At 38.7% G+C, this 14960-nt stretch overlaps 1 protein-coding gene across 1 annotated transcript in view; it reads right to left on the bottom strand.

Annotated features, from left to right (window-relative positions):
* Positions 1 to 10950: 10950 nt before the first annotated feature.
* The window catches only part of pou6f2 (POU class 6 homeobox 2), a 76812-nt gene continuing 72802 nt past the window's right edge, over positions 10951 to 14960 (bottom strand). Inside the window, 1 exon segment of the mRNA XM_040043697.1 lies at positions 10951 to 12956. Coding sequence (XP_039899631.1) covers positions 12449 to 12956 — 508 coding nt within the window. The 3' untranslated portion in view covers positions 10951 to 12448.

Here is a 14960-nt window from a genome sequence, read left to right as displayed (position 1 = left end):
ACTCCCTAATTTAACCTGACAGCCAGCAGCACAATGGACTGGGAGCACCTTGGCGTCTCACAGAGGGAGCTCTCCTCCTCCTCCTCCTCCTCCTCCTCCTTTTCTCCACGAAGTGAAAGAGAGATTGGGAATGGGGGAGAAAAAAAAGGACTCCCTGATGTATAAAACAAAGAGCACTGGTTACAGAAAACAGAGAGCTAAAGCTTCCGTCTCTCTGTTTTACCTCTAATTATGTTTTCTAGGATAGTGCAACTTGGGCAGGTGAGGCTGAGAGGGGAAGAAGGGAAAGTGTTCTGGGGCCATCAGCTATCATTATGGGCCTGTTGACATCTGCCTGTCTTTGAGTGATTCTCATCTGTGATTTCCCCTGGTCATTTTCTGCAGATGCACGAAGAGGGGTTTCATCATGGCCCCATAAAAAAGGCCCAAAGTGTCCGCGCAGGCCTTCACTAATAAGAAAGCAAAGACGTGTCCGACCATGTCACACTCCTCTCCCATCCATATCTGCTCTCTTGATGCCTTTAGATATGCAATCATTCTCTTTTCTCTCCCTCTCCCCCTCTGTGTGTGCTGTAAGTATACTATACCCTATGTAGAGGTCAGTGGGATGAGAGGATGATGGAGGGCAGGGCCAGTCATTTTCCTCTAGCTCTTAAAGCTGCGATGACCCATGCGCAGAAGAGTTGCACTTTGCCAGAGGGCCTTTTCACGTGCTGCGTACAAACTACCTGACAGAAGGGAAACTGTTTCACTTTTTAATCTGCCGCGTGTAGCTCATGGTCGTCCATTTCAAGCAACATATGGAGCGGCGTTTCTGTTTGGTCATGAGATTAGGTCACAAGTTTGCAGCACATTTCCTAGTGCTAAATGGATACGATGAGTCCCCAAACTCTTTATGCATAAATATGGTATACGTGTTATCCAAATCACCAGTGTTTCCAGTATACAGATTTGGGGGGGGGGTGATTAGAGAAGTAAACTAGAGAAGTAAACTATTAAGTAAACTGTTTAGAGAAGTAAACTATTTTTTTCCCTTAGTTGCCAAGGCATCTGTCAGAGGACAAAGGATGCATGCCCTCAGCGTTGCTATGGCTTCTGCTCTAAGAGACTGTACAGACATAATTAAGGTGCAAAGTTCTTAAGTGTTTTATTTACATACAGTATATATATAAATAATCCTAACCCATTGAGATAAGAGATATACTGATACAGCAATTTAAATTTGTGACAAAATGTTTTATTTCATTTGATTTTGACTTATTACACAATTAAACCTGCTCAGAAAAAGTGTTACTTGTCCACTTTAATATCGGTCTTACTACTTATGCCAGCAACTTCTAAATGAATGCCACCGGATTCAGAGTAACAGCATTTTCAAAGACATCACCTGTGTCATTAAAACTGTAAAATTATGAGTGAATTTTTTGAAGCAAAGCATATGAGCTACAGTCTGTATACGAGAGATGGACATGGCCACTGTGACATCATCCGCCAGTTAGTGAAGTCATGTCATGAAGCCTTAGACTCACCTTTTGTTTTGTAGTCCCATCTTAAAGCATAGCCAACTTTATTGTTTTTATTGTTTTTTTGGACTCTGGTGGGGTCCATATTTAAAAAAAAATAGATAACATGTTATGTTCTGAAAGACGTGAAACTAGTATTTACTAAAGTCATAAGCCGAGTGTGTCTTCTCATCAATCAAACTTCTTTTTGCACCTACAGAAGTCGCCCCCTGCTGGCACATTAACTTCACTTTTCAAACAAAGAAAATTGGATATATTTGTTTGAAGTTTGGAGGATTACACCAATCAGGCACAACATGTTGACCACCTGCCAAATATTGTGTTGTGTATTGTATTGTGTTGGTGCCCCTTTTGCTGCCAGAACAGCACTGACCTGCCTATTACTCCCTGTTCCAATTCTAATGCTCACATGACCGTTGTTGGTATTTTTGGCGCTGCCCAGTGGTCAGCATGGGCGCTCTGACTGGTCTCCAGCTGTGCATCCTCATACACAAAAAACTTTGATGCACTGTCTATTCTGACACCTTTCTATTGTTTCTATCAGAACAATTTGTTGGATCGGACCGGACGGGCCATCCTTCGCTCACCACTTGCACCACTGAGCTTCGACTGCCCATGATCTTTGTCTCTGGTTAATCACTTTTCCTTCTTGGACCACTTTTCATCGATCACTTGCTCCCTAATATATCCTACCCGCTTCATAATCTTATGCCTGATTGGTGTAAGTCCACTTTCTTTTTGTTGCACACTGTTAAATGTATTACTCTGTTTTCAAAAGTACTGCATCACCTACTTGTTACACCTACAGGAGCTGCCTGACCACGCCATGAAGCTCCCTGCACACAGTTTTTGTGCTGATGTTAATGCACAAAAACTTATGCACTATGCACCTCAGCACTCTCATATCCCGCTGTGTAACTTTATGTGATCTGCAGTTTCGTGTCCATTTGCGTGTCCTAAACACTTCCACTTTGCAATAACACCACTTACAGCTGAAGGGAAGAAATTTCACAAACTGACTTGTTCCAAGAGCAGCATCTTGTTACAGCTCCACACTTGAATTGTGAGCTCTTTACACTAACCTATTCTTTCACAAATGTTTGTAAAGGTATAATAAAATATAACGCAAGGTCAAAGTAACATTATGTATTTAATCAGGAGCAAAAACGAGTTTGTGATGGGGCCTTTAGCTATATTACACATAAAGGTTTTATTTTATTTTATTTTTGCCAAATATCCAAGTGTCTGGCTGCTTACTCTGTTCAAAGTGATGCATTCAGTATTTGTATTTTTACGGCTAAAAGCTTGTATTAAAGAGCTGGATGTGAACTATTCATTGAAGCGTTATTGACCATTTTCTTTATAGATCGTGTTTGTGTGAAGCAGGTGGGAAGCAGAGTGAGCAGGCGCGCAGCTGCAGCTTCTCCCCAGGTTTGTTCGTGGTACTTTGCAAACACGCTCCCGCTCCAAAACAGAGACATCACAGCCTAAAGACATGCATTCAAAACCCGGGCTGCTAGAAAGTTAAATGGGCCGATGCAATCAGCTGCTCAAGTCAGACAGGTGTCTCTGTAAAGACCAGGCTATTAACTCCTCTACCTGCAAATACCTCGCATTGTGTCATTGCTAATAATGCTGAAAAAAAGGGCAGGGGGGAAAAAAAACCAAAACAGAAACAAGAGTGAAAGCAAAAGGGATCATATGCATGGCCAACCTCGATTGCATGTGAGGATTGGTAATTGCACCCCCAGAGGCATCTGGGTGTGCAGAGCAGCAAAGTGGGAGACGCCTGAGCAGCTCGGGCTTCACAGTCAGTGTACCAACATCTCAACCCCGAGGAGGAAGTGAAAACAAGAAGGCGGAGGAGCGGAGGGTGAGGGATATACAGACAGTTCATTTACCCAGAACATCAGCCCACCGCGCATTGTCTGAAAGATAAGGAAAGTGAATGCATCATGCCTGATGGAAAACAAAGGCAGCAATTTAAAACCATCTGCATCCAACACATGCACTCTCTCCCTCCACCTTTCTGTTTCTGTGTCCTGACTGATATTGAAACATAATCCATTTGGAGCGCCGACGTGTCATTATATTTCTGCTCCCTCTCCCCATTCAGGACAATTTCAGGTGGCTGCAGGTTGAACAGGAATGTTTTATTTCAACCAGTCAGACAGTCAAGAGTCTTCACTTTGAATCTGCTCAGAAGACAAAAAAAAAGAAACTCCCCAAAAAACTGAGATACAAAAACAGGACTTACAGTTTTACTTTAAATTCTTTTTAAGGAGACCTCAGCTGCTCCTGCTAGCTTCTGCAGGTTCAGAAATAAATAAATAAATATATATTTATATATAAAAAACAATCATTCACAAAGATTCCGAGATCAAAACTCATCTTTACTGGGCGACTGTCTTTACTAGAAACATCACACACCACAAAGGCCTCTGACTACTGTATTCTGCACTTAGATCTTAGCAAAGAAAGAAGAAAAGAATCAAATGTAGGTTTTCCAAGAGTTTTCTTCAAAATACGTGTTGAGTCTTCCTTTTGTTTTACTGTGTATTTCTCCAAGCCAGTGGTTCTCAAACTGTGGGGTGCAGGGGCCCCACTGGTGGGGCGTGGATGACCGGGGGGGGTAAAACACGAAGAGAAAACAAAATGATATTTCACCAAAAAACACAACTTATTTGATTTTTTTTATTGTTAACAAATGCTAAAAATTGGAGAGTGTGAACTTTTTTTGGCTTATGAATTTGGGCATGTGAGAGAGAGTTTGTGAAACACTGTAAAAGCATTTTCACTTATTATGCTTAATATCCTTCATTAGACACTCAGAGGAGTTCGCTTATAACTCAATCTACTATAAAATCCTAAACGCTCAGAAGTGTTTGTTGGTGAAAAACATAAATACAGTACAGAATTATATTTGTTAGGCTTGGGCAGTTTAAAATATAAAAGATGTCAGAATCTTCACCCACACTAAAGTATGTTCAAATTAAATTTTTAAGTATCATTTTAATATACTTTTAATGAAGACATTACTAATCCATGTAATCAGTTAGGTCTTTGGTCTTTTTCTAAAATCTAAAGTTAGAAAGGAAGCTGGAAAAAAAGGTTAGATTATGGGAGTTTTTATTTTTTAAAAATCTACAAAAATCATTTTACAATAACTTATTTATTAGTTTTTTGACTAACTGTTTCAGCTTTATTGCATACTCAGTTACCAGGGGCAACAAACCTACCTTATTTTTCACCATCCTAGTACCTGGTCAGGCACTTTTTTTTTTTTTTTTTTTTTTAGATCTGTCTTAATTTCTAAACCTTGTTTAGATTCAACAAGGTGCTGGACAACATTTGTCAGAGATTTTGGTCCATATTGACATTAGAGCATCACACAGTTGCTGCAGATAGGTTGGCTTCATATCCAATGTGCCGTAGAGTTTTAAAAATGCTTAGTTGGTGCTAAGGGGCCCAAAATGTGCCAAAAAAAATATCCCCTACACCGATGATATAAAGCAGGATGCATCCATGCTTTCGTGCTTACACTAAATTTCTGACTCTACCATCTGAATGTGACAGCAGAAATCAAGACTCATTAGACCAGGAAAGATTTTCCAATGTGTTACCCTCCAGTTTGGTGACCCATAATGAATTGTAACCTCAGTTTCCTGTTCTTAGTTAACTGGAGTGTCATCTGGTGTGGTGTTCTGCTGCTGCTGCAGAACACCACACCAGATGACACTTGTTACTTTTGTAACAAACTCAAATAGCTATTTGTTACTCTGGTTACAACGAGTGGTTATTTGACCTACCAACCTATCAGCTTGAAGCAGTTTGACCTCTTCTCTGACATCAACAGGCATCTTCATCCAGAGAGATGCAACTCACTGGATATTTTCATTGGAGCACATCACGTTCAAAAGCACTTAAATGACCTTTCTTTCTCTTTCTGATGCTCAGTTTGAAATTTAGCAAGTCATCTTGATCATGTCCACATGCCTAAATGCATTTAACTGATGCCATGTGACTGGCTGATTAAATATTTACGTAAATGAGCAGTTGAACAGGTAAAATTGGTTGGCAAGCGTAGAAGAAGAGGTTGTCTTATGAAGATGATCAGCTTTGTACATTTTAACCTTTGATTTTGCTCTTTTCTTTTTCTTTTTATCTTCTGTTTTGTCTTATTCTGACATACAGTATCCTAAGCTGAAACTGAAAGAGCATTAATAAAGGTGCTCTAAGTGCATTCGTATCATTTTTTGAAAAGTTTTGTGAGTGTGAGGAGATTCCTTTGTATACATTCCTTTGATCAGCTAATAAAAAAACGCTTTCAAATGTTTATGATGTCTCAACATAGCTTGATTCCTTTTACAAAAAGGATGAAGAGCATCAACAAGAGACAGGCTTTAGCAATAGGATTCAGCGTTCTTGATTCAACAAGATTTAAGTGGTTAAAACTTAAAAATTGCACACAAATACGAACAAAACCTGTCAGCGTGACACATTCATACCCCTATTCACGACCGATTCATGACTGATAAAAAGCTCGACATTTACTCCATAATATATGATGAGAGCTCCTTTTAACTGAGCCGTTAGACTTCAATCAAAAGCCGTGCGGTACTGCTGCAGAGAGAGGATGGAAAGTAAACTTTTATCAGCAGCAGAATACAAACAGCTCGAGAAAACAGATATGGGTCAGGAGCTGCATCTGCACAATTACATTGTTAATGGCAAAGACAATGAAAATGGCGCGGATGGAAAACAAAAGAATATCAAATAACTCGCTCGAGCTGCGTACACCTCAGCCATCGCTACTCAAAAATACATCCAGCGTTTTGAAATGAAGAGCGGAGAGGGAGTGAGAGAGAGGGCTGAAAGGAAGACGAAAAAGCATCTTGAACATCAGTTTTCAGTCTAATGTTAATAATTTATGTTGTCTGTGCTTTTTATTATTATTATTTATTTATTTACTACTTTCTTTTCAGCAGCCTGCCCATTTTTCAAAGGCATCATGGACAGGGAAGCTGTATCAAACTTTTGAGTTTAGTTTCAAAAGGCTTTCTCCCTGTTTATTTATATATTTCTCCTTCTTTACACTTGTCTTGTTGTTATTTGGTGAGGCGAACACATGAAGCTTTGATGAGAAGCAAACCTGACACGTATTCTTCTCTGGTGACCCCAAGCAAATGCAAATAAAGAGGTATGTATTAAAATACGCGACTCTTTTCTTTTACAGTGTCTTCTCTCATCAAAACACTTTAAATGGCCAGTTACATGCATTCACCCACCCTTCCATTAACAATAGGTCAAACGGGTCAAATAACTCTACATCACCTCTGATGTGGAAGTTTGTTCGGGGTGATTCAAGATGCACTTGACCATGACCTCCCAAAGAGAGAGAGTCAGGACAAGTGATTTTATTTGGCACTCTCAATAACTCCGACTTTGAAAAGATGAAAGGAGAATCAGAGATGTTTTTAAAAAAATATTTGTATGTTGCTCAAAACTTTGAACTCGACAGCACCTTGTGCCCTGAAACACAAAATAGCTCAACGGTATTCGGGAGAAAATATAGTGTAACAAAAAAATTTGTTTCAACTTGATTACATTTATTCAGAGTATTTACTGTCAATGATTAGTATCGTTTAAATATTTTGTGTAAAAATAGAGCAAACTGTAGCTACAAAGCCAAAATGGTTGCTGATGTTACTACCCTCTGCTAGCTTGTTACATTTTTTCCTCCATAATGACCTAATTTCAATTAAAAGATGTACAATAACAAACAGGTTAACCAACAGGGAAATAAATAGGCAATCTATCAAAATCAATCTAAACTGCATAAATTGCACTAGAGACATAAGCTAATGTGGCTTATAACTGCTACTCGCCTATGCTAGTTGCCGTTAGCTGGAGGTTAGCTAGAATTTTTAATTTAGCAGCAGAGCAGCACAGTGCCACGGTGGTTAATACTGTTGCCTTACAGCAAGAAGCTCCTGAATTTAATTCCACCATCAGGCCTGAGCTGTTTTATGTGGACTTTGCATGTGTTTGCGTGGGTTTTCTCCTGGTACAGTCCAAAAGACATGCAGTAAGTGGGGTTAGGTTAGCTGGTGATTCTAAATTGCCCGTAGGTGTGAATGTGAGTGCAAATGGTTGTCTGCCTCTCTGTGTTAGCCCTGCGACAGACTGGTGACCTGTTCAGGGTGTACCCTGCCTCTCGCCCTATGGTAGCGATATGATAGGCTCCAGCCCCCCCCACCCCCCACTGCAGATAATTTAGCAGCTGTTTTAAGGTTGTGAAATTGAAATTGACCTGTGATGTCAGTGAAACGTTTTTGCCCAGAGAACCTACGCTCACTGGATATTTTCTCTTATACCATCCTCTTTAAACCCTGAGATGATTGTGTGGGAATAGTCAGAGCGGCCAGCACCAACAACCAACTCGCTTAAATCACCTTTCATCCCCTGAACATTTCTGATACACAGTGTGAACTTCAGCAGATCTTATTTACCGTTTTTACAAGCCTAAATGAATTGAGTTTCTGCCATGTAGATATCATAGTGTATTAAATAAAGTTATAAATTACTTCCTGACTTTTGACCCAGTGCTGACTGTGAATTTAATTCAGTTTTTATGTACTCTTTTATTTAACTTCTTTGCATCCCCATATCTTTTATCTTGGCCTGTGTTTGTCCTTAATGTTTGGTTTCACTGCATAGCTCTTTGAACAGTCTCGTTGTTGGTTTTTAAAGTGCTTTTAAAGAAAGTGGTATGTTTTGTATTAATGTGTAATAAAACACTTACTTGCCTAGACTGAACTAAATAATGCATTAAACTTCAATATTGCACATTTCAATTTATAATGAAAAAAAGTTGCTGTCCTATTTCTATTTTAATCCCCAGCCAATTTAAATATAATGCAATATTTAGAGATGGCATAATCAGCATTACTAAGCTAGTTACTGTCAAGTTAGCTGAACGGTTTTTTTCTACATCATAAGAAAATTTATCTGCCATAAGGGGGACTTCCAGGGTGTTTTTTAATGGTATGGCACAGGGGGAGACCAAGAACAAAACAGGTGGTGACAGGAAATTACAGTATGTATACAAAAGAAAATTCCCATTAAAAAACCCCTGAGCATAATTTTCAGGCTCATGCTCAGCCTCCTGTCCTACTACAGATTTATTACAGGCAGGGTTTGCACATAACTGTGCGTCAGATAGCTGTTTTGTGAAATTGAAAACATTTCTCTAGTCAGAAAGGCACATTTTAAAAATATCAGTGCAATTTCCATTGAGGCAAGCAAGGCACTTGCCTAGTGAAATCTAAAAGTAGACAATTTTACCACTGTGAACATGTTCTCTCTCCTTTGTTCTCAAACATTGTTCTGTTATAGTGCTTATTGGGTGTTTTTCCTGTCATCTTGTGGCTGCTGTTGCCTGAGGTCTCTGGAAGCAGGATTGACTCTGCTTGACATCCAACAACAGAAATCTTAGGTTAGTGTCTGAGTCCTGTTAAAAAAGGCTTGAGCTATTCAAGCTGAGAGGCTTGTTTGCACATATGCATTGTGGATAAACCTCTTGTATTTGATTGGAAACTGATGAGAGACCAGCATGCTAGCCAAGCTGCCACTAGCTGCTTTCACTGTTCTGAGATCTGTTAGCATCTCTGCTTTGTGTGCAAACAGCATCATCATCTCAACAGATGAGTTTTCTCTTACTAACGACCTTCGTCAAAATGTGATATAGAGAAGTTAGAGTGTGGCGCGAAATAAATTTTTATGAATTAATTGAGCACATTAGCAATGTCAGTTCCTGCCAATCATATTTCTAGTGGCTATTTTGGACGTCGTTTCATAGAAAAAGCATAACTATATTAGCTAAAACAATCACAGGTTCCCACACGTTACTATGTTCTGGCCTTAAATGACAGATTCTATCATAACACACAAACACAAGAGTCATGTCAAACAATTGTTTATTACTAATTATGGTACAAATCAATGTGACAGACTTGAAGCTTTTTTTTTAAATTTTTGTTTTTTAGAAATACACAAAGTGCTGCTTAACTGACCAAACAGATATTGCTCTATAGATTACAGTTTTCAGTCTATATATAAAAACGAAAATAAAATAAATCAACCTCTGCAGGCTCTTCAGCTTTGGTTTCTAGTTCTTTGACTATGAACAAAATTTCAAGCCAGTTTGTCTGTGTTAGTAAAATTTCACAAACGTATTTAAGGGTGGTAAACAAATAATCCTAATTGAGCTAAGAGCAACATTACTGTAATCTCCTTTTCCCTCTATGTAGGTCTACAGAGCTGTGGAAACTGAGAGGTGAACGTATGGCACAAAAAAAAAAAAGAAATAATACTACAACAATATAAAAGAGATGACGCACATGTGGCTCAGGAGACCACTTCACAAAAATAAAACAATCATGTGTCACGTAATAAAAAGAAAACCCACAAGCGTCTCCTTCCCATTGAAGGTGAACATGGACACACACAGTGCAGAGTTGTCATCTTTTTCATCTTTTCTACTGACCTGCGGATGCTTGTATGGCATTTTTATGATTCTCACAAGAACAGTACTGAGGTAAACCTTGGATGAACTAATGTACAATTCTACTCTTCAATCCTTTTCTTCTCAGATTTTAAAGATTGTCAACATCATGAATCTATTTCTCTGTACAATGTGCATAACTATAGAGCTTTGGTCCAGCATTGAAAAGTTGAGCAAAGGCATGACTCCTTTCTGTGTCGTCCTTTATTTTTTTGTTTTGGTTACAGCTTTTATTGTTAAGCGTCACAACGGATCCACTGCTGCTTTCTAACATCTGTGCAGAGGTTTATTTCTTGGCCAAAGGTTTGCCTGAAGTTAAGTGTTTTTTCTTCTTCTAGAAGCAAAATAAAAATGCACAAAATCTGTAAGTGTGAATGCATCGAAAAGAAAAACAAAACAAACATCTGTGAAAAGAAGTACAGCAGGAGCTGCTGTGGATGTGCAGATGAAAATTTAGTGAAATTCTCCACAGTCTGCGATTGCCTTTTCTGCCTTTTCAAGACAACCTCAGTGATTTCTTTAAAAACACAGACATGTAAAGCTTTTTCAAGTGTTTTTCTACCATTTACAGTGGGTGTGTGTTTTCCAGGCAGCGCAGAAGAACCTGGCAGTTCACAAAAAGGAGTGAAAAACTGAGATAACCAATGTGACATGAAAGGACATATATCGAGCAGACACATGATTCTGAATAAATTGCATCAAATTTCACCTCACTTCAAATTAAGTTCACTCACTCTGACATGTGACACTTATTCTCAGCATTCACCTATTTTTTTTCATATGAGGGTTTTTGCAGGAGCCAAATATTTGCAGTGACGGTTTAAGAGGGTTTTCTTTCTCTTTTCTTTTTTCCCCCCCTGGATTATTGACGTTTCTGACAAAGTAAGAGCGCGCAGGAATGGAGTGTGAATTACTCAAAAAATCAGTGGACTGAAATTGAACACTTCAAGTTAACCTCTTAAATTAAAAGGTGTAAGATAAAGGATGGTGTATTTTTTGATTTTATGAGCATGACATTGACTTAGTTGAAAGGAATGCAAAATACAGTGGAAAAAGAGCAATTTATCTTTGCAAAAGAACACACTGATGTTTGGTCAGTGGCAACAAAAAATGCTTCAACCACACGTTTGGCTCATTTCATGTAAAATAATTATGAAAATTCCGATTTTTAATGTTAATTTTGGCCTTCCTGGTGAAATTCATATACACTATCTTATCATGTGGTGCGATTTGAAGCATGCAGTAGCAAATCGGCTCAAAAAGAAAATACATTTTCATCACGGCAGACACTTTTTGGAGCTGTTTGACATGACAGTTTTGACTCTTTTTTTTGTTGTTGTTTCGTTCAACTTGACCCACAGAATAAAACACTTTAGAAAAAGGGGAGAGAAAGTCGTGGGAACAGATAAATAAAAAGGTAAAATTTTCCCCCAGTCCTTGAGCTGAAGTTGTGTGTGTTCTTTGGCTATCAGGCTTTGGCAATAGAATGACACAGTAGCTCGAAACAAAGCTGCAGTAGACTTGACAGACACCGAAACCCCTCCTCCTCATCATCATCGTCATAGTTATCATGTGACAGTCCATAGTTTCTTAGTTTCTTTAGTCCATCCTTCGAATCCATCTCATTAACTTATTAATAAATACCTGTAAAAGTTGTACAAAGTTACACTGTGACTGAAAATATTTGCAGATGAAACACAAGTCGGAGGCAAACAACATTATTATGCAATTGTTTAACAGCAACGGTTAAATTTTTTTTATGTCCAAAAAGAGATTTTTTTTTTTTTAATCAGCGTGATTTCAATTTGAAGACAGCATTTTTCTTTTTTCCCTTTTTTAAGTATTTACATACAAACAATGAAGAAAAAAGTAAGCGAGACAAAGATAAAATGTATACTCAACCTCACAGATATAGCTTAGATTCTGCCAGTACAAATGTAAAAATTTAGAGCACATTTACATTACAAAATTATTCAGATGCAACAGACTTTGGTAAATAGTGTTTCGATTTGGTATGATCTCTCTACTAAATCCCTCCTGGTGGGAACCAAAATTTGGGCGACAGTCTGGTCTGTAAGGCCAGAATCTAAAAACTCTTTGAAACAGCACACCGTATGTTTTTTACATAATTCTCAGATATTAATCTCTTTTTTCATGTTTTTGGTTTCGCCAAGGTAATTTACATAATTGTGGTAATCACACTGACAACACATAGTTTTTCGTTTGCAAACTCATGACTGTCCATCCGGGTGACTTGGGCAACATTTTGTCAGTTCTCATTTCGAGAGGAGTTCATCCACCTTTTGTTGTTTTTAATGGCTGCCACTTTTCCACTCCACTGTTTGGTCAGAGAGCTCGTTCATTTCGGGAGCTCCTCTAGAGAATCAGTGAGAGGGTCCATTGGTGCGGCAGGGCCGAGGTCGGGCTGTTTCAAACGCTTTATTGTGTTTTTCAAGGCTTGCCTCTTGTTGCAGAACCAGACACGCACCACCTCCCTGTCATAGTTCAGTTTCTCCGCTATTTCCGTCATTTCCTGTCCGGAGGGGTGCGTGTTCTTCTCAAAGTGGCTGTTGAGGATCTCGAGCGCCTGTGGGGTGAAAGAGGTCCTCCGCTTGCGTTTTTTCGAAGGTTCGCTGCCGATAAACTCAGTCAGGTTCTGCATGCCGGATCGGTGGCGGGCTTCAGCCTCGGCCATCCAGCGCTCCAGAACGGGCTTAATCTTCTGGGCGCTTTTAGGGGTGATGTCCAACTTCTCAAACCTGGCAGGATATAAAAGGCCAGGGTTCAGTTTGCCTGTAAGACTGTTACCTATAGTGTTCTCTTGGGCTTCCTGTGGTAGGAAAAAGTGGCTTCTCAGGATGGTGTGTCTGGGGAGAATTGAGAAAAAACAATCTTACTTAGGTGCCCTGCCAGAACAAGGGATAAGCTGCCTGCCTTTAAGTCTCCTCAACCAGAATGCCACAGGGACTGAGACTAACATCCAGGTGAACAAACTCTGCATCCTGCACCTGGACACACCTGAGCTGCAGCAGCTCGAGGCGATGCTTTGCCAGTGATGTGTTAATTTTCTGGACGAGGCTCTGGTTCTCTGTCCCAAACTGGCAATAGTGGAACAAGGAGATATTGCCAATGGCTAGCAATCGAAATATTTGCTCTTTTAAATATTTCTCATGAACCAAAATCACAAAAATCTTCTGCTCAGGTGAAATAAACCCCCACCCCACCTTCCCCCCAAAAATCCACTTATGCATGCAGTTAAATATGGCACCATCATTTATTTACAAAAAGAGCTTGAATTATTCATCAAAATGTACATTTAATACATTTTTAACCTTTCTTTCATCTTCTAACAACCTCTCATTTTATATTTAATAAGAATACATTTACAAGTCCTGCAACTTTACTCATAATTCAGCCATTTCTCTGCATTTCTCAAGTCACAGGAAGTAAGACGAGAGGAAGGCAGAGTTTTAAAAAGCAATGCTAGCTGGCAGCTCAGCGACTGTCGGGTGCAGTTTGGACATGATATGAAGTCTGAATTAGATGATGTTTACTAAGAATGGAAGAACAACTTTTTAGGATTCAACATCATGTCATTTTGTTCAGGAGTTTGAATGGCAACAGCCCAAATATCAGTGTGTTCACTGCTTTTTTCCTTGTATGGAACTGAATAACAACAGTGCAGTTCGAGGTAAGTATTTGATAAGAAAGACATGACAGAGTTTGGAAAATCTGTTAATAAACTAACACCACATTTGCCTTTTTGTTAAAGACACTAGTACTTTAACAAGTTTTTGAAAGAAATATCCATGACTGTGGACTTTGCGAGCCTTACGACAGTTTGTGTTCTGTAATCATTACAAAGTTGATCGTACGAAAATGTACATATTTCTAATAAAGAAGAAACCGGGCAGCTAATATTTGCCGAAGATATTATTTGGACATAAAAACTTGATCAACAAAGCTGAAGTGACAATGTTTTGTGGCTATTTGTCACGTTGACAAAAAAACATGAGAAGAAACGGCAGACGCTGCAGTTTTAATAAGTTTCCAACAAGTGTCCAATTACAGTACACCGCTATGAGCAGTTCCTTGACCACTAGTGATATTAGCATGGTAATTTCCATTTATTTCTTCAAAGTATGTCATAATTTTTTTAATAGCAGGTTATGGAAAGTGGCAGAAATTTAGATAGCGAGATGAGACATAACGACACATGATTCGGTTCTAATAACAGTTACTCTTAAAGGCCTTATTCCCAAACATTATGGGAACATGACAGGGACACAAGTGTTATTTTCAAATGTTTTTTAGTCTAAAAACCTACAAAGGTTAACTGTACCAAAAAAGTTGTAGTGCGGTTTTGTGGTTATTTCTCATTTTGACAAGAAAGAAAGTCACGGACACGACACTTTCACCATGTTTCCAAATGCATGTCCATTTAAAGTAGTCCAGTATCAGCAGTTTTTATTTAAGGAGAAAATCAGGATGTTTAATTACAATATTTTTATTTCTCTGGTCCAGGAAAATAAAAATCTTTATGACTTTTCTACCTCTTTCCATTAATCTTTGCACTGGTGATTTGAGCATTCAATGGATTATCTCAGGATTTTTGCTTTTATTTGATAGCAGATTACAGAAAGCAGCAAAGATTTAGGTAGCAAGATGAAACATACCAAAATTTAGTCTCAAACCAGAGATGCTGTGGTTATGGTTTTAGTTAACCTTAAATTTAACTACATACCCAATAAATAAGGTCTACAGATGATTTGGTACTAACAACATCAACTCTTAAAAGCATCACTTCCAAACATTAATGGATAAATGGGGACAGAAAGTGTTGGTTTCAAATGTTTTTCAGTGAAATAACT

The sequence above is a fragment of the Simochromis diagramma genome, unplaced genomic scaffold (assembly GCF_900408965.1).
Source record: "Simochromis diagramma unplaced genomic scaffold, fSimDia1.1 OVJJ01000602.1, whole genome shotgun sequence".
Classification (NCBI taxonomy): Eukaryota; Metazoa; Chordata; class Actinopteri; order Cichliformes; family Cichlidae; genus Simochromis; species Simochromis diagramma.
This window is presented reverse-complemented; position numbering and strand designations above follow the sequence as displayed.